The sequence below is a fragment of the Mus musculus genome, chromosome 12 (genome assembly GCF_000001635.26).
Source record: "Mus musculus strain C57BL/6J chromosome 12, GRCm38.p6 C57BL/6J".
In the NCBI taxonomy this organism is placed as follows: domain Eukaryota; kingdom Metazoa; phylum Chordata; class Mammalia; order Rodentia; family Muridae; genus Mus; species Mus musculus.
The window spans coordinates 118,090,068-118,113,242 of record NC_000078.6 but is presented as its reverse complement, the minus strand read 5'-3'; the positions used below and the strand labels follow the sequence as shown (position 1 = coordinate 118,113,242).

The window sequence follows — 23,175 nt, the reverse complement described above, 5'->3', positions numbered from 1 at the left end:
TGTAATAATAAAGAATTTTGGCAGCAGCCTATTTTTATATTGCATGTAGAATTCAGAAGCCTATTATTTAGTAATATGCTTATCAATTTATTCAAACTATGCAGGATAAAATGATGGTGACTATGTGGAATTTATTACTGCTACTAGAAATTAATATATCATGGTATTTTAGCCTTAAGCCTGACAAGTTTTGACAATTCTTTTGTTTTAGTGATGAGGAAGTTTTGACAAGTATAGTTAATATTTTTTTTTTTAAAAAAAGTCTTTCTGCTGGCCGAAAGAGTTCCTGCACGCTGCCAGTTTGTGTATTTTGCCGTGTAGGCCCATTTTCACTAAATGTTGACACTTTTATCTCCTTGTGCATTTTCAGAGAAGCATTGATAATTGGACCGAAACCCAGTGGAGACAGATTAACGTGGAACAGATGGACTTGGAGCTCAGAAGGTTTGCCAAGGCAAGTTGCATAACTGCCGGGTAGAGTTATTTATCGTTCTCAGCACTCTCCTTCCGTCTTCCCCAGCTTAGTATCTGGTGCATTGGGCTCTATTTCCTTATTTACTTCAAAGAGAATAAGACAAGATAGTATTTTTTCCCCCACTCTCAGCCAGTTGTACATTTCCTCAAGCCTGCCCCTCTGTGGATGGGTTGATACAAGCATATTAGTGCAAGCTTTTAAGGCTAGTGGGTGTGTGAGAGGCAATCCTGACCACCAGCTTGCTGTCCAGAGTGGAGAGGGAGACTGTGGGCATCAGGCCTACCATTGTGGTTTAGGAGCTGAGCCTCTGTTTCTTTCTTTAGCAACCATGGTATTTTGTACCTGAAAAGGCACCTGTTGGCTTGGCTCTTGGGTTCGCATCTGGACTTGTGTGGACTATGACCACCTTTGTCGTTGGTGATTATTCCAGCATCCGCAAAGGGTTATGCACACACAGAGCTTTGCTTACGTGAACTTACTGCCTCGACTAGTCCTCATAGCTCATGTACCCTGAAGAGAACAGAAATTCTTAGAGAAGGTCAAAGACCACAACAGCAAAGGGGAGTTAAAAATGTCAGGCCCTCCTGGCAGGAATGGGCTGGCAGACTCACCAGCTTCAGAGGCTCCTGAGTGAAGTCTGGGCAACATAAAGGAAGGAAGGAAGGAAGGGGTGGAGAGGAAAGAGCAGGCGGGCTCTTTGCTTTCTTCTTCGCAATGTCCTTGCCCCAGGTTGAGTTCTGTGCTCAGCTTGTCCCAGACTCTTATTGTCCCAGACTCAAACCCCTGATCCTGGTGACAACACCACTTCCACCTCTGCCCTTTATTTTTAAAGTAATCAGCACAATATTTACCCAGTTTTATGAGTTTTTACTATTGTTCCTTGGACCAGGATGAAAACTGAGTGGAGACTCTATTCAAAACATCTTTACATCTTTAGAACATACAATAGTTACGTTCTATGAAAAGAGATACAAATAACCAGCATTTCAAGGGTCCATCCAGATGAACTAGATATTCCAGGGCAGTATCATTAATCTAATTTTACTAGTGTTACTAGAGGAAGCAAGGTTTTGTGCACGCCTGTACCTTTCTGAATTTGATTTTCCATGGGATATCCAGTTAGCTCTCCTGTTTAAGAAACTCTGGAACCTAGGTTTCTTGTTCGTAGTAGATTCCTAAGTTGGAATGAGTGAATCCCTTTGCATTTCTCCAAGTCAGTTCATAGTTTAGAACAACGGTTCTCAGCCTTCTTAACACTATGACCTTTTAATATAGTTCCTCATGTTGTGTTGACCTCCAACCATAAAATTATTTTCATTGCTACTGCATAGCTGTAATTTTGCTACTGTCATGAATTATAATGTAGATATCTGTCATTTCCAGTGGTCTTAGATGATCCTCCTGAAAGAGTCATTCAGCCCCAAAGAGGTTGTAACCTACAGGTTGAGAACCATTGATCTAGAGGATCCAATGTTCTCTCTTTCTTGTATTTTTGTTATTGTTTAAAGACAGTAGTAGTTTTTTAAAAAAAATGTTTATTGTATATGCCTAGGCTGGCCTTTTATCTAGCTTCACTGTCTTTCCTAATCCATGGATGGAGAAAGGTCTATGTATTCTCCCAAAGTAAATAAATTATGTGTGTAATATTGTTATGTATAGGAATCTGGGCCTTTCCCTTATATTTCTTTAGGAAATTTGGTCACTGGACAAGGCTGTCCGCGTCTGGGATGCTTATTCAGGCCTGGAAGGCACTGTGAAGGATATGACAACCTCCCTAAGAGCCATTGCAGAGCTGCAGAACCCTGCCCTCAGAGACAGGCATTGGCAGCAGCTGATGAAGGCCATTGGGGTGCGTACTGGGGTCACCTTCACGGGGTAGTAACTACTTAAGGTATCACTCCTAGCGTGCCTCATTTGCGGTACAGTAGAACATGTCAGGAAGCCTCTGATCATATGCACGAGGTCAGGTTCCTTGAGGACCAGTGAATGACAGGCACCCAAGGAGCCTGCTGCTCATCCGGAGGACCAAAGAATGACTGGCACCCAAAAAGCTCACTCCTTCACCCCCTTTATATCCTACTGGCTGTGCGACCTCAAGATAGTCGCTTCTATAGTTTGGGTTTATTTTCACTTTTATCGTGGGATGGATTCTGCCTGTTTTCAGAGAGGACAACGGCCTCCCAAAAGCAGAGTGCTGTCCTTCACAGGACTGCAATTGAGATGTTTTTTTCTACAGCCACCTAGCTGGACCCCTTATCATTTGTAAAGGACATGAGATAACTTCAGGGTGTAGGAAGAACAAAATACTTTTTAACCAAATCCTGGGTGAAGGGATGTGGGGAAGAAGATAGAGATGAATGTTGAGTTCTTTCAGACGATGAACCTGAATAACGGCACGAGTAAGGGTAATTTTTGCCAAGCCACTAGGATTAAATTAGTGGTGAAACTAGGTCGTATCACGAGTGATTGGAAATTATGTTCTGTGGCCAGGCACTTCAGGAAGAAAAGACAAATGGGCTGCCACCTGATCCCTGGAGTTTCAAGCAAATTATAATAAATGAAGAGTGGGAGTCTGCTTTATAAGCAAAAGCAATAGGAAACGGGTTGAAAACGGAAGGGTACGAAGCAGAAGACAGCTCTGTGTTTGAACATGACAGAGACTTGGCCCTGAGATTCTGCAGATGTGACTGCAGATGAAGGCTCAGGAGCCATGTGCTGAGAGGGAATGACTATATTACCACATCTTTCAGGAACCATCATTAAATAAAGCCTGCCTCTCTTTCTTCCTAATCAGGTCAGATTCTCAATAAATGACAGCACAACGCTGTCAGACTTGCTGGCAGTGCAGCTGCACCGAGTAGAAGATGACGTGAGAGACATTGTGGATCAGGCCGTGAAGGAGCTAGGCACAGAGAAGGTACCATACTCAGGCACTGGTCTCTGCCATGGTGCTGGGCTTGTGTTTCTGCAGAGAAGCCATTTGGATGAGTTCATTGACCTGGGAGTGTGGAAGCATATATTCAAGTTTTCCCTCTGCCACTGGGTACCCTGGGCAGGATACAGGATTACTCAAAGGCATAGGACACACAGCAACAGGAGGGTCAGTCCTGGTAAGGGGGATAGGGGCCAACTGTATATCTCTTCCTTTGCAGCAAGCACCACTCTTAAGTGCTGAGTTAACACAGTTGGCCTTTCATAATAGTAAGTAGTTATTATTTCTGGTGTATGGAAGGGGACACTGAGGCATAGGAAGGTAATTAACTTACCTAGGTTTGTTTAGGAGCCTGAGATTCACCTTCAGACCCTATCCTCTCCTACCTCGTGCGGACTAATATATGTTCATATATTCATATTCAGATATTCATACCTGCCCTTGGTGTGGCTTTCTAAACCTTCTCATACTTGTATCCCTTCAGGGAGTAGGATGTAAAACTCAGATCCAATAGAACAGTATTAATGTGATGTGCTGGCCTTTGCAGTGACGTCATGTACAGCCCAGTTTTGTCACCATGAATCATCTAGAGAAAGAAAGTGAGGCCAGTCACATTTGGAATATTATTGATGTGAATTTTAATCATTTATAAATACTTACTCATAATTTATAATTATAATTTATTTATAACTATTAACATTAATACTAAACTTTTTGGAATTCTAAGTCATGGCTGAGATATTGGCCCTAAATTTGATGTGGATGCACTTTAATTAATGGGTCCTTCTAATTACTAGGTTATCACTGATGTCAGCCACACCTGGGAAGCCCTGGAATTTTCTTATGAGGCTCACCATAGAACAGGCACCCCACTGCTGAAGTCTGATGAACAGCTTTTTGAGACTCTAGAGCACAACCAGGTAAAATGGATTTTTAAAATAGATTTTAATTAATTTTAGACACTGATTTTTTCAAAATCACATACAAAGTCCCATTCATTTATTTACTGAGCACTTACTCATACCAGGCTCCAGGTGTGGGATTGTTTGGCATTCAAAAGTATGAACACCTGCTCTCAGGGGACTTGTAGTTCAGAAAGCAGATGACACAAAGGAGTCTTCTAGAATGCTAAGGAGAGACAAACAGACTCCTAGGATGCTAAGAGACAGACAGACTCCCAGAAGACTAAGGAGAGACAGACAAATTCCCAAAGACTAAGGAGAGACAGTCAGACTCCTAGCAGACTTAAGAATAGATAGACTGACTCTCAGAAGACTAAGGAAAGACAGGCTGACTCCTAGAAGACTAAGGAGAGGCAGGACAGTCAGACTCGGGGGATTAAGAATAGACAGACTGACTCCAAGAAGTCTAAGAGGGGATAGACACTGGGCTATGGAGAGATGGACTCCTCAAAGGCCAATGAGATGCAAAGACCTTCTAATTGGAGTGTGAGAGTGTTGGGTTTCTTGGGAGGTGATGATGCTTAGTCTGGCCTTAAAGGATAGACTGGCCAAAAAATGACCAGCAGGAAAGGACAACTATGTAGTGGAACCAAAGATGTTAGTGTTGTCTGGGACATCAGAAAGCAGCCGCCTCTCAAGGGCCAACTGTTTTGGATTCCTTGGACTATAGCATTTACCCCCCATGGGAGTGAAGAACAGTAAGCCTGGAGACACAGATGTGAACACAGCATACATGACTTAGATTACAAAGCTACAAAGAAGGGCATCTCTTGAGACCTTTCTGAGAAGAAATGTAGATGAGAACATCTGAAAAGGATGACTGTCACTGTGATGAGCCATAAACCTAGAGCCTGGGAGCACCAAGATTCTGGGCTGATTTGGTGAAAGCATCATTTGTATAAAGGCAAAAACCAGCCAGAGCCCAGCATAAATGCTCAGTGTAGCATGAGGGTTGGGAGGCTATTGTCAGTATTCAGTGAGCTGGATAGAGAGAGAAAGGAGACATGGCCCTGCACCTTGACAGAGGCTGCATTCGGTTAACAACAGAATAGATGGGGAAGGGTAAGAGACTTGAACAGGGAAATAAGGGAATAGGATATTGCAAAGAAACCAGGGGGTGGGATTTTGTTTCAAAGAGGAATTTCATATATTAAACCCTTAGAGTGAAGTAGAACCAGAGGTCACTATGCAGTAAAGTCCTAAGATTTCAATGTGAGCATGTTGAGAAGTGACTGTTATACTATTGCCTACAAGTCTTGGTGACAAGATGGCTGTAGAGGATAGCAGTTGACTGAGAGGGAAGAGGAAACTATAGGAAGTTTTACTTTTTGAGATCTACATGCATACACACCTGAGGGCAATCAGAGTCTGTCTGTCTGTCTTTCTCTCTCTCTCTCTCTCTCTTATACATACACACCTACAAAATGGTGAACAGGCAGGGCCTAGGGGCTGAGTAAGAAAAGAATACTTTAATCCTGCCCTTAATACACATTTGGTGGTAGTTATTTCTTCTCCTCTTCCTCCTCCTCCTCCTCCTCCTCCTCCTCCTCCTCCTCCTCCTCCTCCTCCTCCTCTTCCTCTTCTTCTTCTTCTTCTTCTTCTTCTTCTTCTTCTTCTTCTTCTTCTTCTTCTTCTTCTTCTTCCTCTTCCCCTTCTCCCTTCTCCCTTCTCCCTCCTCCCTTCTCCCTCCTCCCTTCTCCCTCCTCCCTTCTCCCTCCTCCCTCCCTCCTCCCTCCCTCCTCCCTCCCTCTTCCTTCCCCCTCCTCCTTCTTCTTCTTCTTGAAATAGAGTTTCTCACTGAGACTTGGAACTAGCTGGCTAGGCTGGGCTGGCCACTGAGCCCTTGGGATCTGCATGTCTCTGCCTATTTCCATGCTGGGATATTACAAGCGTGTGCCACCACACTTAGCTTTCTTTATGTGGGAGCTCATGGAGATGCAACCTCAGGTCCTTATGATCTCAAAACAAGTACTTTAAGGACTGAGCTATCTTCCAAGCCCCAATATAGATTTTTTTTTTCCCTACACAGAAGGGCATGATCTCCTTGTAGAAGACATATTAAACACATCTCATTTCTTTGGTTGGATACGTCAGCAATCTATACATTCTTTGGCTCAGTTTTTAAAAGTTTGATAGAGCCTGTCTGGGTTCCATGCAAGGTGCAAGAACACAGAAGCAAGCAGGGCAGCCTTCCTCATGACCCTGAGTCCCATAGGCATCCAATGACAAGTGCCTGATTGACTTTTAGGTTCAGTTGCAGAGTCTTCTTCAGAGCAAGTACGTGGAATACTTCATTGAACAAGTCCTAAGCTGGCAAAACAAGCTAAATGTAGCCGATGCAGTTATCTTTACTTGGATGCAAGTCCAGCGAACCTGGTCTCACCTGGAAAGCATCTTCGTTTGTTCAGAAGATATTCGGGTCCAGCTTGTGGAAGATGCCAGAAGATTTGATAAAGTAGATGCCGAATTTAAGGTCTGTCAGCGACACGCCTGTCCTGTTCTAGTAAAGGTTTCATGACATTCAAATCCATATAAAACACAACAATTAAAAATCTATACCGTGTTAGATTTATAAAATGCAATTTGTGCATTTCAGTGCATAGGAATAAAAAAACTGAAATTTTATGCTTTTACAAATCTTGCCATCTCTCTATCAACTGCTCAAGGTTGTCACTGTGGCATGATAGATGCTACGAAGGCAAACAGGTATGACTGTTCAGCGAAGTTACACTGACAAACACTGTTTTTTACACATGATACCAGACATCCCTGGAGTCTCCCGAACACCATTCACTCACCTGTTGCACTCTGAAATTTTAATCCCATCTATGGAAGCAGAAAGGATGAATTTCTAATGCCTATGTTATACTTTTATATAGGAGTTAATGTTCGAGACAGCCAAAGTAAAGAATGTCTTAGAAGCAACATGCAGACCCCACCTCTATGAGAAACTTAAAGATTTTCAGCACAGGTAAGAAAGGAGCGGAGGGGGTCAGTTGACACATGTTTCTTTCACATTCTAATGATGTTTAACCACATGTAATAGAAGTTACTCTGTGTTGTCTAGTTGCCTGTGTATATCAGGTTCCTGATAACTGATCAATTCTTTCATTATATTGTTCTGTATATGTTGATTGAATATCTACTGTGTGCCAAAAGCCAGGACAGCTCTCACTTGCTCATGGTCTGTTAGTCAGTGTGTGTGTGTGTGTGTGTGTGTGTGTGTGTGTGTGTGTCTATGCATATATTATATATAAAAAAGTATATTCCTATTCATTTCCCCTCATCTCACTGATCATCTCATTGTTCCCCTCCTTTGTTATTTTTTAGTAGTTTTGATTCCAGAATATCACTGAACTCATAGGGATCCTCCTGCCCCAGCTTTCCAAGTGCTGCATGATAGACATGAGCAACCTGCCTGCTTTACACTTTCTCTCAATTGTATACTACTCTTAGAGAACATCTCAGTGCTTTCAAAATCCTTTTCCTAAGGGCCATTTGTAAAGTCACATTAACATTAGATCCACAACAGCCTCCGCAAGAATATTTGGGCTTTTGCTTTAAAACAAGCAAAGCAACCATTCAGACAGGATGCTTCCTGATAGGATGCAGTTGTTAGTATTTAGTCAATGGCTCGGACTTTAGATAATCATGTGTCAGCATCTCACGACTCCCCTGAACTCCAGAAAAGGTCAAAGTCACTTGTGTTTTACAGATATCCATTGGGGAAAGGGCTTTGCCCAGCTGTAGCTTACTACTGCAATTTGTGCTTCAGTTGAGTATTGTCAGATGCAGTCAGGAGAAGCAATGAATATCATAAACCCAAGTCAGGTATATAATGGTGCATATACATGTCCCCCTTTCCCCTGACTGGTCGTGTTCTGTTTGTAAGCAGGATGTTGAAGGTGAAGGGGGTAGCTGCGAAACAGTGAGCTTTCTGGTTGAACTGAGTAGCAGTAGGTGTCGGTGTCAGAAGCACAGGACATGCTTAAGAAGATTTGTGTTCATGCAGGCTCTCTCTTTGTGAAAAAGCCCTGGCTGAATACCTGGAAACCAAGCGGGTCACATTCCCTCGCTTCTACTTCATCTCCTCTGCAGACTTGCTGGACATTCTCTCCAAGGGAGCACAGCCGAAGCAGGTAATGGTTTTGGAAGTCTTTTGCTCTGCTGATTAGCTAAGTGTCCCAGTTTCTCCATCATTATCAGATGCCATCTGTCACATCACATGTGCCAGGAACTAGAAAATCTGCATTTAAATTTCTTAATGTAGCAACAGAGGGAAACAAGAGGCTGAGCTGGGGGGGGGGGGGGAGTAGCAGGAGCAACTGCCCTGGCACTAAGCAAAAGATAGCATCCTGGGACAGGGAACTGGTCTGTCCTCTCACCTTATGGACTCCCTTGTCCATGCAAACCTGATGTACCACCCATTTCCAGATTCATGCATCAAAAGTGAGAGCCAAGGAGCGCTTATATTATCTCATGCCATCTGAGATCTCAGAGCAGAGACAAAATGTACCAGTTCTGAAAAGGTCCTCCTGGGAACATCTAAAAGATATCACTGGTCATCAGACTCATGGTTTCCACTGATCTCCTAAGCTTATAAAAGTGCTGGTGGCAACTCCTAGGGCAATGTGTTAATCTCTAGACTGAAGTTCCTGCTTTATCACTGTGAAGTTTATATACCTCAGAAAAGAAAGTATCTTTCTCTAGATACTTTCACGAATTCTTTGAGAAACCTTTATCTGTTTACAATGCAATTTACTGATACAATGTGTGTCTTGCTGCTGGCTGGATACAGTAGTTGTTGTGGTTATTTTTCCTTGGTTATAATTTAACTTTGAGGATTGAACTGAATAGCTATTCTTGTGGCTCCATACAAGTGAGATATTTCTACAAATATTAGAGTTGTTAGTCAACACAAACAACATTTTCTGGGATCCCATGAATACCATTTGGCCTTCATGCTTGCTCCAGGTTTGCTCTATGAAGAAAATCCCTCTGGTTGGGTTACATCCGTGCTTTGCATATTTATGCAGCACGCAATTAGACTTTTTTTTTAAAAAATAATCTAATTTAGAACATCATCATCATCATCACACTTACACTTCAATAATCCTCACAGATGTCCTCACGACTAGTGGGTGGGGTTTTAAGAGGAGAGCTGTTTCATTAACTTCTCGAGTCCCAAAGACATTTCAAGTTCAGATGCTTATAATACAAGTTCAAATTCCTGCATGGAAAATAAATACACTTAAGTCTATAACAAGACAATGTTGTCTTTCTTTTAAGCACAGCCCCTCAAACTCAGTAGACACATGTGCCCATAGTGTTAATTCCATGAAGCAGTAAGCACAAGATACTAATATTTCCTGTAAATTTTAACCCCAAGTGTTTCTTGTTGAATACCTTCATAGTACCAACAGACCTTTTTGTAACACTTTGGGCAGGCATCATAAGTCCTCGGTCTATTTCTCTCATTAAAAATTAATGAGTATGCTGAAAACAATCTGTCAAGATCAAGTTGGCCGCCCTAGCTCATCTCAGTGCAAAGGGCAGGCTTTCAGGCAATGCTTAGGTGAACCAGTGATTGTCTGTTCCCTTCTCTGGCTACTTGTGATGAAGAATTTAGGGGGATGATTTGTGATGCAGAGGACTGAACCAGGGCCTCATACATGCTAGGCACATGTTATTCAGTGTCTCAACTATTGCTGACTCTCAGCAGTAGCTACTGTTTACTCTCATACTCAGTACTGAGGATCCATATGCTGAACATTGTGGAACATGTCCTCACGGGGAACCAAGTGGCATAGATATTTTAGTTCTACCCCAACTTTCATAGCCTAAAAAATAGAAAGAAAGAAAGAAAGGAAGGAAGGAAGGAAGGAAGGAAGGAAGGAAGGAAGGAAGGAAGGAAGGAAGGAAGCTTTTAAAAAGTTTTTATGTATGTATATGTGCCTCTGTATATTTATGTGCACCACTGTGTGCAGGTGCATATGGAAATCATAGGCCAGCTGATCCCCTAGAGCTGGAGTCACAGGTAGTTGTGAGCCACCTAATGTGGGTGCAGTGAACTGAACTGGGGTCCTTTTTAAAAGCAGCAGGTGTTGGTAACTGCTGAGCCATCTTTCCAGCTCACCTCCCATTGTTCTTGCCTTTGCCAGTGTAACCAACCATCTGGCTTCTTCTTCTTCCTCCATTTTTTTCTTTAGCAGATGTCTAAGCAAGGGACATGCTAGAGACTGACTCCTGCAGGTTCCCTTTGGGTCCCAGCTCCCCTTGCTTATCCTTAGAGTAGAAATCTGGAATACATTGTTTCACTTTCCCCACAAGCACTGAAGGAATGCCTTGGTCTCCCTCTCTGGGCTATTTATCTACCCCTGAGAGGAAGCCCAGCCCCCATCCTTGAGACATGTTCATGGAAGAGCTCATGGTGTTGGATGAGGAGATGGTGTTAAGATGTGTAGGACTGCTACATATGCAGCTAGAGACACGAGCTCTGGGGGTACTGGTTAGTTCATATTGTTGTTCTACCCATAGGGTTGCAAACCCCTTCAGCTCTTGGGTACTTTCTCTAGCTCCTACATTGGGGACCCTATGTTCCATCCTATAGATGACTGTGAGCATCCACTTCTGTATTTGCCAGGCACTGGCAAAGCCTCACAGGAGACAGCTATATCAGGGTCCTTTCAGCAAAATCTTGCTGGCATATGCAATAGTGTCTGGGTTTGGTGGCTGATTATGGGATGGATCCCAGGGTGGGGTAGTCTCTAGATAGTCTAACCAGTACCCCCAGAGCTCGTGTCTCTAGCTGCATATGTAGCAGAAGATGGCCTAGTCGGCCACACTGGGGATAGAGGCCCCTTGGTATTGCAAACTTTATATGCCCCAGTACAGGGGAATGCCAGGGCCAAGAATAGGGAGTGGGTGGGTAGGGGAGCAGGGTGGAGGGAGGGTATAGGGAACTTCTGGGATAGCATTTGAAATGTATATAAAGAAAATATTTAATAATTAAAAAAAAGATGTATAGGACTGAACACTGAAGGGTCTTAGCCCCTTTAACCCATGTCTACTCCCCTCACTGTGCACACATACCCCATGCCTGTTTGCCCTCAAATAAAGTCCTAGAGTGTACACGAGGGGAGGATCACTCAATGTGTTCTTTTAATGAACATGCATATGTATGTGCATGGGTGTAAGACAGGCTAACTGGCCACCCAACCACAAAGTGCTGGGTTTAAGAACATGTGCCCCACCCAGCTGTTTTGCCTTTGTTCTGGAGATGAGACTGGGGTCTTATACGCTTGCAAGGCGAGTACTGTACTGACTAGGATGTCTCCTGAGCTTTCTTTCTAATAATTAAAATAATGCTTAAAGGCTCACCCAAACCACACAGTGACTCATTACACACATCCTCGATACCAACTTGTTTCATTTGCTGGTGTTGTGTACCTGTTTAAGTCCCTCTGTTGTTGTCACGTGCCTCCATACATCTGATGAAGCATCTTTTCTAGCTAGTGTTAGTCTGCCTCACTGCTGTAACCTACCTTCATTTTATTCATAGGATTATGATCATACTCCTAAAAAAATTCTAGACACATTTTTTTCAGCACTAGAACTAGTACTGTCTTTAGTGAACTGCTGAAAAATATAAAGTGTTAAGGATGTTAACTTACTATGAAGCCGAGGGCCGGAGCACAGCACAGTGATGTGGAGAGCATAGCAATGTCCCAAAGCCCTGTTGACAAAAGCCAGTGACAAGGTCTTTATTCCATACTGATGAGAGGTCAGGTCACATGGCTGTAGGGATGGTGTGGTTTGTAGTTGTCCTAACCTATCAGCTTTGAAGTGGTTTGATTTCTGGTTGAGTCTGCAGTTTTCCAAAGAAGTCACAATATTTCAAATTACATGGGATGTAATTTCATTGAAATCATTTAGAAATAGTTTAAACTTTATGCAATGCATTTTTACTGATACATATATTATACATATGCCCCCCCCCCACACACACACATTGTTTTGCACCATATAATATAGTGCTTTGGTCAAATCTTTTCCCCATTTCTCTCCTCCAATTCCTCCCTTCCCCTATACTTTTATTCTCCACCTACTCTGCCTCTCCTATGACTCTATTAGTCCAGTTAGTGCTGTCTGCATGTACCTGGATGTAGAACCACCTCCTGTTGCAGGTTAATCTTTCAGGAGTACATCCCTGAAGGGAACTTGCTCTCCCTTCCTAGCAGCTATCAGTTACTAGTAGCTTCTCAGCTGTGGGGAGATTCACAAGCCCTTTGCATGTCCACACTGGGAGTTCAACTGCCTTGATCTTATGCAGTCATACTTGTTGTGACTTTGTGATTGCAATGGCCCTATCATGTCCAGCAAATAATGGTTCATGAAGATGTCCACTACTTCTTTCTCTTACAGCCTTACAACCTCTTCTTCCACAATTATCCCTGGCCTTGGGTAGAAGGCATGTGGAAATCTTCTTGTTATGTTACTTCAACTTTGAGTCATTCCAGTTCATTTAACATGTTATCACACTATTAAAAAACATAGTGTTATCAGAAAGTATTCACCAGCCTTGGTGGCACAAACAGCAACTCCTGGGGGACCTGTTTTATAGGGGATAAGTAAGGGCCTTAGTCTAATTTGTGTCTCCATGGCCATACCATAGTTCATTTCATTGTCTGAAAGATTGCCATGCATTCTGAATTATTGATCAGTAGCTATAAAACTCTTTATATCGTATATTTGGACAGTATAGCTTAACAGTCTTCTCTTACCCCATTTGTAATATCAAAATCCGTTTCTGACCACCTGACAGAGAGAGCGTGTCCCTCTCTGCCTTTGGCGCTGACATTCTTAAATGTGCTCCTGGTAGTGTGACCAAGATAACACAAGATGGCAGCTTGTGAAGTAACAATGCAATTGGCCCATAAAAGGCACCCCTGCGTGCAGATAACTCATCTTGACATTTTGTGAATGGCTTGAATTCTCCACTCACCCCACCTCCCCACACTTAATTTAAGAATGTTGGTCCAAGAGAGTGGCTGAAGTTAATTGTGGAATTTGTTCAGCCTGAACTTTTCAATCAGGGAGGTCTGATGTGGAAGCCGCTCCCATTCTGGGAACTGAGGTTCCTGATTTAAGGCACTGGGGTGGAGATACCAGAGATTCAGTTTGGTGTATCCAGGATGTCTGCAACCAGTATTGGCAGTCACTAAACTAGGTTTAGCTCAGGATTTGCAGATTTCTCTCCCTTTGAAATCCAGCCCAACCTCCTCAGTGCGTAGATTATCTGCAGGTCAATGGACTGAACTTCCTGGTTTATTGCTGCAGAAATAAAATTTTACACATACTTGTAGCATTCATGGCCCCATGCAGTAGTGATGTGTGACAGATTCTTCATTAAAACTTATTATTAAATATAATTTATTAAAAAATATCTACCTCTGTGTGTGTGTGTGTGTGTACTAAACAAGTGTAGTAAATTTAAATGATATTAGGAAACCTTTGCATCCTTCTAAGGTGTAGCTGTAACTTAGTAATTGACAACTCTGGATAGTTTAAACCACTGGGCTCTAATGAAGTGGCAGGTAAGGTATTCCTAGGAGAGTTTTCTTTCCCTGTATTCACTGCGGGGAGTTTAGCTGGTATGTGGTGATTAGCTCATGGGAGACTTCTCCATCATGGAGCTAAACTGAAGAAGAAGCTTCTAGTGTTACAATATATTAATATATAATATAATATATATAATATAATATAATATGATTGGTGTGTTTGTGTTGTGTGGCCACATGTGGCTATTAAGTATCCGAGGTGTAGCAACAAATACTCGGCTTTTTAATTTTAACCAATTTGAGTTAATTTTGTTGTCCAGCTATTGGGAAACCTTATTGGGTTCACAACAGCTCAGGTGAGTCTGCCTTGTATATCTTAGGAACTCTAAAGACAGATGAAATATTTTTGATGAACATTTCTGAACAAATTATTCTATAAATATGAAACACACACCTTGTTTCCAAGACTTATAAGTAAAATTATGCAAACAATTTCATTAAGTTTGATGCTCATCAACATGTTAAAACTATGTGTTGGATGTACCACATTAAATATGTTAAAGCAAACTTCACTTGTAGAAACACTACCTTAATAGGGGTGCCAGAGAGCTGCAGTGGTGGAAGTGGGTTCACCAGGTATCCTCTGAAGTGACAACAAAAACAGTACACATGCTTACGGAATGCCCTTTAAGGGCAGGAACACTAGGCTACATGAGAGGAAATGGGCCAACTTATCTTTAAAGAAGTCTTCTACACGGAAGCAAGGAGACAGATGGCATGCAACAGATGGTTCTTATGCACTGTCAATATTGGCACGCAGGAAGGTGATGCTGGAAGACAGGCTGAATATTAGAGGATGAAAGGCATTGCCAGATCTTAGGCAGGCACAGACTGGACCACAGGCATATACAATGTGTTTATATAGAGACCCTCATCCATGTTCAGTGTACAGAGACCCACATCCATGTACAGTGTGTTTGTACAGAGACCAGCATCCATGTGCAGTGTGTTTGTACAGTAGGATACCTTGAGGCTGTATCCTATTGTAAATGGATGCCTTTATTTCAAGACAGTCTGACATATAGAAAGTTAAACTTTTAAGTATGTGTTTTAAAAAGTGGTCTAGTTTTCAAACAAATATATTCCATAGCCAATGGAAATGTTCTTTTATGATCCTATCAATATAGTTAAAAAATACTTAACATGGGTTATATAACAATGTGTCTTTTTCCTTCTGTAAACTATGTTGCCACTGCTTAGAACTCTATGAAGGCAACTCCATCACTGGAATTCCTTCCATAGCCAATTTGTATAGAATAAGAGTTATAATGTGATTAAAGCAAATGCCTCTTTAATGTTATAAGGTTTTGCCAGCAAGGAGTATTAGTCCTATCCTTGGTTTGCCATTGCTTATTAAGGCTACTCGGTTTTAGCTAAGTTCAATAGGCAGTACTTTCAGAAACATACTTTCCTTCTAGGAGAAGGAAAAGCTAGATAAAATACTGAACCGAATCTGTTTAAATGAAGTGAAGAGCATTGTCTAAAGGACATTGAAGAGAATCAGGTTTCAGGGACAAAGATAGGAGGGGAAGGGAGACACACAGGGCTTTGCCTGGTGTTGGGCGTAGCTCTTTCTCTTGAGATGTGAAGTGATTCATAGATGTGTCAAGCTGGTTAGCATTCTCCTTAGTCTCCTAGAACTTGAAAGAAAAAAAAAAACAAACAAACATCAAAAACACCAAATGCAGGCCCACCAGGAAGGACATTATCCAGAGTGTTAAAACAGCAAGAAATGGCTTTAAGGTCAATTGGATATAAATTGGCTAGAGTTCAGAGCAGTAGGGGGTTGGGAGATATTACATATGTTATCAAAAGTTCAGTTCTATTTGGCTATAGATTGCCACAGGAAGGGTAAGGCAAGGAAATAATGTTAAACATGGGGGGGGATATATTTATGGTCTTGGATTTGCAAAAATATCTTAAAATGGACATATAATATTAATGGATATCTTGAGATTTGACTGAGATAACCTTTAAAAAAATCAAAATACTATTGAGATTGATAATGAAAAACTCAAAGTGGGAAATGATGTTGCAATGTGTTAAAAGATACATAGAGAAAATTTATATGTATAGGATGGATATATATACATATATATGCATATATATATTCATACACACATATATACACACATACACATATGTACATATACATGTATATACATGTGTGTGTGTATATATATATATATGTGTGTGTGTGTGTGTGTGTGTGTGTGTGTGTGTGTGTGTGTGTGTATGTGTGTCTGTATACCTGTGAAGAAGGCAAGGCTGGTGGTTCTCAAATATACAGATGAGCAGAACATTCACTCAGATAGTTCATGTATGTTCATGTTTCCTAGTAGCTGGCAGACATAAGCAATTAAATAATCCAAGAAAAACAACAAAACCCACAGTGGGCCACACATAGTCTGGCCATGATGACATAATAGGAGTTAGATTTAGTCTCCTACCTAGAACTAACAACGTTGGCAAAAGATAGCTTTACTAATCCTGGATGGTAGACAGTAAAAACTGTGATTTACAAGGAGCAAAGAGCAGGCAAGTGAGTACCATGATGGCTGCCTTGGGCTTCAGTCTTCACAACAGGACACCCAGAGGCTTGCAAGATAAGGTGATTTCTAAAAGCTTAAGCGGCCCCTGTGAGTGAGTTAGGGAGTGTTTGATTAGTGAATGTGTGTGAGGGAATGACCCATCTGAGAGGATTAGAGGCAAAAGCACCAATGTTCTCACAGGCTGGGAACAGTGCTTGTTTCCATGAGTAAGGCCAGACACCCTTAGGATTTATTGATAGAGTACAGTGAAGATCTTGCTTGGCCATGAGGAAATTCTAAGAAAGTTTCATATGTGCTTTACCTTTCTAAAGTACAGGGGAGGAAGAGAAAGAGGAAGAGAAGTATTTGCAAAAGTACAGCCAAAACTTTCCAGATCAGTGAAAAGTGTGAATTTATGAGACTTAGAAACTTAGTTGTAATCCCAATACACGGCAGTTGAAGCAGAAGGAATACCATAAACTCAAGACTAGCCTGGACATAAAGTGAGTTCCAGGTGCATGTTGGCTATAGAGTGACATTCTGCTTCAGAAATCCAGAGAAGAGGGAGAGAAAGAAGAGAATGAAGGGGCAGAGAGATAGGGGGAAGGGAGGGGGAGAATGAAAGGGGGAGGGGAGTGGGAGGGGAGAGTAAGAAGGAGGGAGGAAGGGAGAGAGGGAGGGAAGGAGGGGAGGGGAGGGAGGGAGGGAGAGAGAGAGAGAGAGAGAGAGAGAATGAGAATGAATGAGTATAAAGAAAACAACAAAAGCTGCTCAGTTTACAACCAAGAAGAAATAGCCCCAAATACATAACTAACTAAAATCCACAAAGCCCCAGAACACACAAAAGAGCAAATGAGTGGATGACAGCTGACCTCACATTGGAAAGAATGCAAGTGATCAGACAACAGAGCAGTCCTGGCTTCAATGTACCCTAAGTCTGTCAAGCTGAAGTTGTCTACCACAGAAAGAATATTTTAAGGATTTAGGGAAAGTGAGGATGTTTTCTTCAGATGTACAAAAGCTGGACAGTTTCACACCAGCAAACCAGTGTTATGAGACATGTTAAAGGAACTGCTTTAAGCAAAAGGAAGATGATGCCAGATGGAATTATAAAGTCTGAAGCCTGAAATGCTAACTGCATGGGAACAGATAAGACAGCATAGTAGCCATCCATCAGAAAGAGGAGAGACTTTGAAACTGTATAGACATGAGATCAGATCGTGTCTCTGTTGACTCCTGTCATTTCATTATACTTAAGTCCTTAGTTTCTTGGCATCAAGTAGGAAAATGGTAGTGTATCTGTGGATTATTGAGTGATGAGTTTATTGTATAAAAATCAAGAAGACTTTAAACTTGCTATGGTAAAAACAGGCCACCAATTTATCCCCTCCCCCTGCCTCATCTCTTCTTTGGTCCAGCTTGTTTCTCCCTTTGCACTGCCCTGTACTTGTCTAGCCGGTGAGTCAAGGCAAAAGGTTCTTGAGCTCTTTTGCATTAAGCCTTAGAATGTTGCTGCTCTTTGAAACCTGTGGCAACCCTACACAGTGAGTCAGTACTAATTTCCTGGCCACTGAATGCAGGACCAAGCCATCACCTGGACCACCATCACCACATTAGAGAAGCTGTGGATACGAGCAGACCACAAGTATGCCAGAATTAGGACTGGCTGAACCGGCTGAGGAGTCTAACACACAGTCACTGTAAGCTGCAGAACTGCCAGGATGCTAACCCACTAAATCTTCGGAGTAATTAATAATACTCCCAAAGCTAATCCATATGTCATTGATTCGTGGATAGTTGTAAGCAGGCATGTCCATCAAGATCTTTCTTTTCTTTTTTTTTTTTTTTTTTATTGCTTTCGGATAAAAGGTTGCATGTGAAATTAAAATATGAAGTTCTAACTCATTAAGCTAGCCTGCCTACCTTTTCTTTTCCTTCCTTTTCTGTCTTCTTTCTTCCTTGTCTCTTCCCCATTTTTTCCTTCCTGAAGATACCTTGCTGCCAGCTATGGCATCGTTCTGACTTGTGAATACAGGATGACTAAGGTAAACTCCATCAACACTCATGCTGGAGAGTGAGTATCCACTGATTCTTTTTAATTTGCATAGGTATACCCCAAATCTTTCATGTGACTTAGGGTTCACAAACTCACATCATGACATACAAAGACCAAATGCACCAAGAAGCTAACATTTAAAAACTCACAATCTTAAGTCGCAGGAGACCTGAAGTCATAGGAGAGGGTGGAGCTCATTGTGTGAGTTTGCTTCTACAGAGGTTTATTGTTGGTCCTTTTGAAAATGTATATTTTGAGAGGAAGAAAACTCAGATGGGCCATGAGAAATGTTTGGGTCATGATCTTTCTTTTCGTTTTTAAAAATACTTTTATTAATTCTTTGAGAATTCCATGCTATCTGCTTTGATCATGTTCACCCCTCCCCCACTTCCTTCCAGTTTCCTAACCAGCCTACTTCCAATTCCTCTTCCTTTTCTCTCTCCCCCTTCTTTATCCTCATTGGGTCCAGTTTGTGTTGGTAATACCATCCTTGTGTGTAAGGCCTACCCTGAAGGATGGTTGATATACAAGTTGTCACACCGTTAAAGAAAACTGACTCTTCCTTCCCCATCAGCAATCAAATGCCAATGGTTCCTCCCCTTGTCCTTGCTGGGGGTTTGTCTGTCTGGCTTTAGCTGTGTAAGTCATGTCCAAGCTGTTATAGTCCATTTGAGTTCATATGTACATCTGCCCTGCTGTGTCTGGAAAACACTGTTTCCTTGAAGTCATCCAACACTTCTAGCTCCCTTTTGCATAGACCCTTGAGCCTTGAGTGATGAGGTTATAAACATGTGTGTGTGTGTGTGTCTATATATTGCATATATTGTATATGTATATATGTATACATTTTGTATATGTATATAATTATATAATATATATGTATTTTTTGTATATCTATGTATATATACATATATGTCACATTAGAGCTGAACACTCACAAGCCTCCTATTCTGTTCTTCTATTTGGCAATGGTGTTGATGTTTGTGTCTTCTGTATAAAAGTTCACCCAGTTGTATATATGGGTTACCCCGTTATCGTCTATATGAGTTTCAGCTTTTGTACTTTTACTTGAAAAAGTGTAGAATTTATATTGGATTACCTTATTTAAAATTATATAATATATACATGGCAAAAAAAAGACAGAAATCAGCCTAAAATGCATTGTTCTTAGAATGTACTCCTGGGTGCTCTTTCTGGGTGAATGTACTGCTTTATGTATTTGTCCTATATATTTAATAAAATGGTCATATTACTATGCAGCATGGTGTATGATGGCGATTTAAAGTTTTACTATGTGAATGTGCTAGGATCAAATCCTCTAAAATAGATTTAGACTTCCAATGATGATGCATCACCACCAATAATAAATTCTATTCTAAAACAAGAATAATTATCTACTATTTTGATAGATTGGCTTAAATATTTATGCACGTGATAATAATAGGATGGACTCACATCCAGTCTGATAGCTATTCCAGATGAATAGCTTTGAAAGGCAGAACTGCCCGCATTTAAGTTCTTACATGGTGGTGGGCATTGTCCTTAGGAATGAGAATTAACGTGCCAGTGGCCTCCTAGGAGCTCACCAGGCCTGCCGTGCTGCAGCTCTGTGTGCTTTGTCTCAGCGAGTAGCAGCATCTTCACAAACACTGAAGACATGTAAAATTAGATGACAGAAATAAAAACCAATGGTGAGATTTGAGAAGAGAATTAGGAACGACCAATTTCATCTTTCTCCCCTTCATTTTCTTGGTGGACAGCAGATGGAAGTCATAGGCTATATTATTAGTTTGCGTTGTAAATTACAAAATAAATGTAAGTCCTATAAAAGATTCTATCTGTTTATGGTTCCAACAGTACAGATTTCAGTTACCAAGATTCAGTAACAGAACCCAGTTCCCTGACAACATGATTCATGTTAGAGATGCTGCACTGTACTGATGGGGAACAATAGAGTAAGGCCTTAACTGCTGGCTTGTTGGCCCACAGAAATCACAGCTGTAGAACATTATCAGCAACAGTTAGATCATATCTTCTAAATGCTGTCAGCAATAAGTCACTGTTTTATCTGCTGCCAAGATATTGTTACATGAGCTTAGTGTCTCTAGGATATTGTTGTGTGACCTCAGCATCCCTAGGATATTCCACATGAAATGTACAACAATATTTGATGGAGACAGAGGATTGGTGGGAAGGTGAATACATAGAGACTTGTAGAAAGTGTGCCATCTGGGGATAATGCTAGAAGTGGGTGTCAAGTCAAACACACTTAGAGTTAGGAAAAGACAGGCAACCAGAGGATGACTGCACATTCAGGCAGAACATGAAGAACAAGCTTTCTGATATGAAGGATAGCCATGGTTGGAACAAAAGATGTGACCTAGTTCAGAGTAAGTGACACTGGCAAAGCGATAAAATGAAATACCAAACAAAACAAAGGAAACCAAGAAACAACACAAAACAAGCCAGATGCCCTACCTAAGAAGCATAAAAAGGCTGATACCACTGAGAGCTCCAAGAACAACATGTCAGTACTTGACCTAAACTCAAAAGGAGTTCTTTGCCAAGACACAGAGGAGATGCTACTTCTGTTGCACAAGCCAGAAGAGACCAGCACTATTCAATGTCCCTAAAATCTTCTACATCCTACTTGCTTCAATACATTGTACTATTTTGAACTACACTGTACCAAATAACTTGTCTGCTTTCTCTAGTTCCTTACACATTTACAACCCATGGTAAGATTTTAATGTTTTGCCATTTTTTCTATTAATTAACCTTATATCCCAACTGCAGTTTCCCCTCCCTCCTCTACTCCCTGCACCCCACCCCCCAATACCTCATCCACTTCTTCTTTTGTCTTCATGTATCCTATGGGTATCATGGATATCTTGGTATATCAAGTTACAGTAAAACTAGCTGCATCCTCTCCTAGGTGAGACAGCCCAGTAGGAGGAAAAGATTCCAAAGGCAGGCAACAGAGTCAGAGACAGTCCCTGCTCTTGCTGTTAGGAGTCCCACATGAAGAACAAGTTAAACAGCTGTTACCTATGTGCAGAGGGGCTAGGCCAGTCCCATGCATGATCCCTGGTTGGTGGTTTAGTCTCTGTGAGCTCCTATGGACCCAGGTTAGTTGATTCTGTAGGTTCTTGTGGTGTCCTTGACCCATCTTTACCAAAACTTGTTAAAGGTCTTTGCACGGTCATAAGTTTCCATGTTGCTTATTAAGATGGTTGATGAACTTTCAGGTTACATGACAATATTTTATGAACACACACTACTGTGGCAAGCTGGTACAGTATGCATGCATTAGTTGGCACAACACCCAAGTAACATGAAGAAATATTCTTCAGTTTTTACTGGTAATCTTTTAGAAACAAACCTAGAACATGATGAAGATTTGGTTTCTTTAATAATAGTCTGGAAGTGTTATTTTAATGTATGTTTTTAGTTGTAAAATAAAATCTTTTCTCAATCAGTTAACCGGGAAGAAGAAAATGTAATTTCATTTAAAATACAGAGATACTTCATCAAAAAACATTTGTTTTAAGAAGTCCTCTTAGAAAATTTCATTAAGAAAGAAACATCTGATTTCAACAACACCAGATCCAAGTCATGAGGATTGGAAGTTAAGAGATTTACATTTTCTGGCAACTGCCAGGGCAGCTATAAGGCCAGAAGTTGTTGTGAAATTATTTTCTGAGCAAAGCAATAATGTGTGAGGGTGCCCGATGGCTGAGGTCTCATTTATCCTGCAGATTTTCAATTGAGTATTATCTAGGCCCATTACACCGTAGAAGCTGTTTGACATCTGTGCACTTCCTGGCCACCTCAGTGGGGAGAGTGAATGGTTAGATTATTGCAGAGATGTTCTGTGTATAAATGCCCTTTGGGTAACATGCAGAAATGATGGTGAATATGATAGCCCAGGCAGTGATCCGCCTACCTCTCTCCCTATATCTAAAGTAAGGAAGACCCTCAGAAACCCATTTGTTTTAAACTTGAAGATGTCCCAATGCCATAACCTTAATGCTAAAACTGCAGATGCAGCATGGTGTGAAGACTTTAAAAGATTAAGTTGCCCCAAAGGAAACTTATTGCTACTGCTGGGCTTGTCATGCAGATAGCTCAGGCAGCTGCTGTTACATACCAAGTCCAGCTAAAGTATAGATTGAGAAACACTCGTGACAGGCTAGACCGGTGAGCAGGAAAATATTGTCCAGCCTCAGACTACTTTCTGCTGATAGTGACCATTGTTTTCCACTGAAGAAATTTCTTCTTTTTCTTTTTCTTTTTCTTTTTTCTTTTTTCTTTTTTTTTAGTTTAGAAGTTTTAATTCTTTTTTTAATTTTTAATTTAATTTTATTTTAATTATGTATTTTCTTCATTTACATTTCCAATGCTATCTCAAAAGTCCCCCATACCCCCCCCAACTCCCCTACCCACCCACTCCCACTTCTTGGCCCAAGCGTGCTCCTGTACTGAGGCATAAAAAGTTTGTAAGACCAATGGGCCTTTCTTTCCAATGATGGCCAACTAGGCCACCTTCTGATACATATGCAGGTAGAAACACAAGCTCTGCAAGGGGAGGGGGGGTGC

At 41.3% G+C, this 23,175-nt stretch overlaps 1 protein-coding gene across 5 annotated transcripts in view; it reads left to right on the top strand.

The window, feature by feature from the left end:
- Dnah11 (dynein, axonemal, heavy chain 11) overlaps nt 1-23,175 on the top strand; it is a 321,062-nt gene that overhangs the window by 85,801 nt on the left and 212,086 nt on the right. Inside the window, exons 22-28 of one of the 5 annotated variants that reach the window (NM_010060.3) lie at nt 371-454; nt 2,166-2,324; nt 3,270-3,392; nt 4,205-4,327; nt 6,618-6,842; nt 7,249-7,340; nt 8,382-8,508. In NM_010060.3, coding sequence (NP_034190.3) covers nt 371-454; nt 2,166-2,324; nt 3,270-3,392; nt 4,205-4,327; nt 6,618-6,842; nt 7,249-7,340; nt 8,382-8,508 — 933 coding nt within the window. Of the gene's footprint in view, nt 1-370; nt 455-2,076; nt 2,325-3,269; nt 3,393-4,204; nt 4,328-6,617; nt 6,843-7,248; nt 7,341-8,381; nt 8,509-18,469; nt 18,595-23,175 lie in introns of those variants that run through there. The other 4 variants (XM_017314949.1, XM_017314946.2, XM_017314947.2 and 1 more) reach the window with 4 other exon arrangements.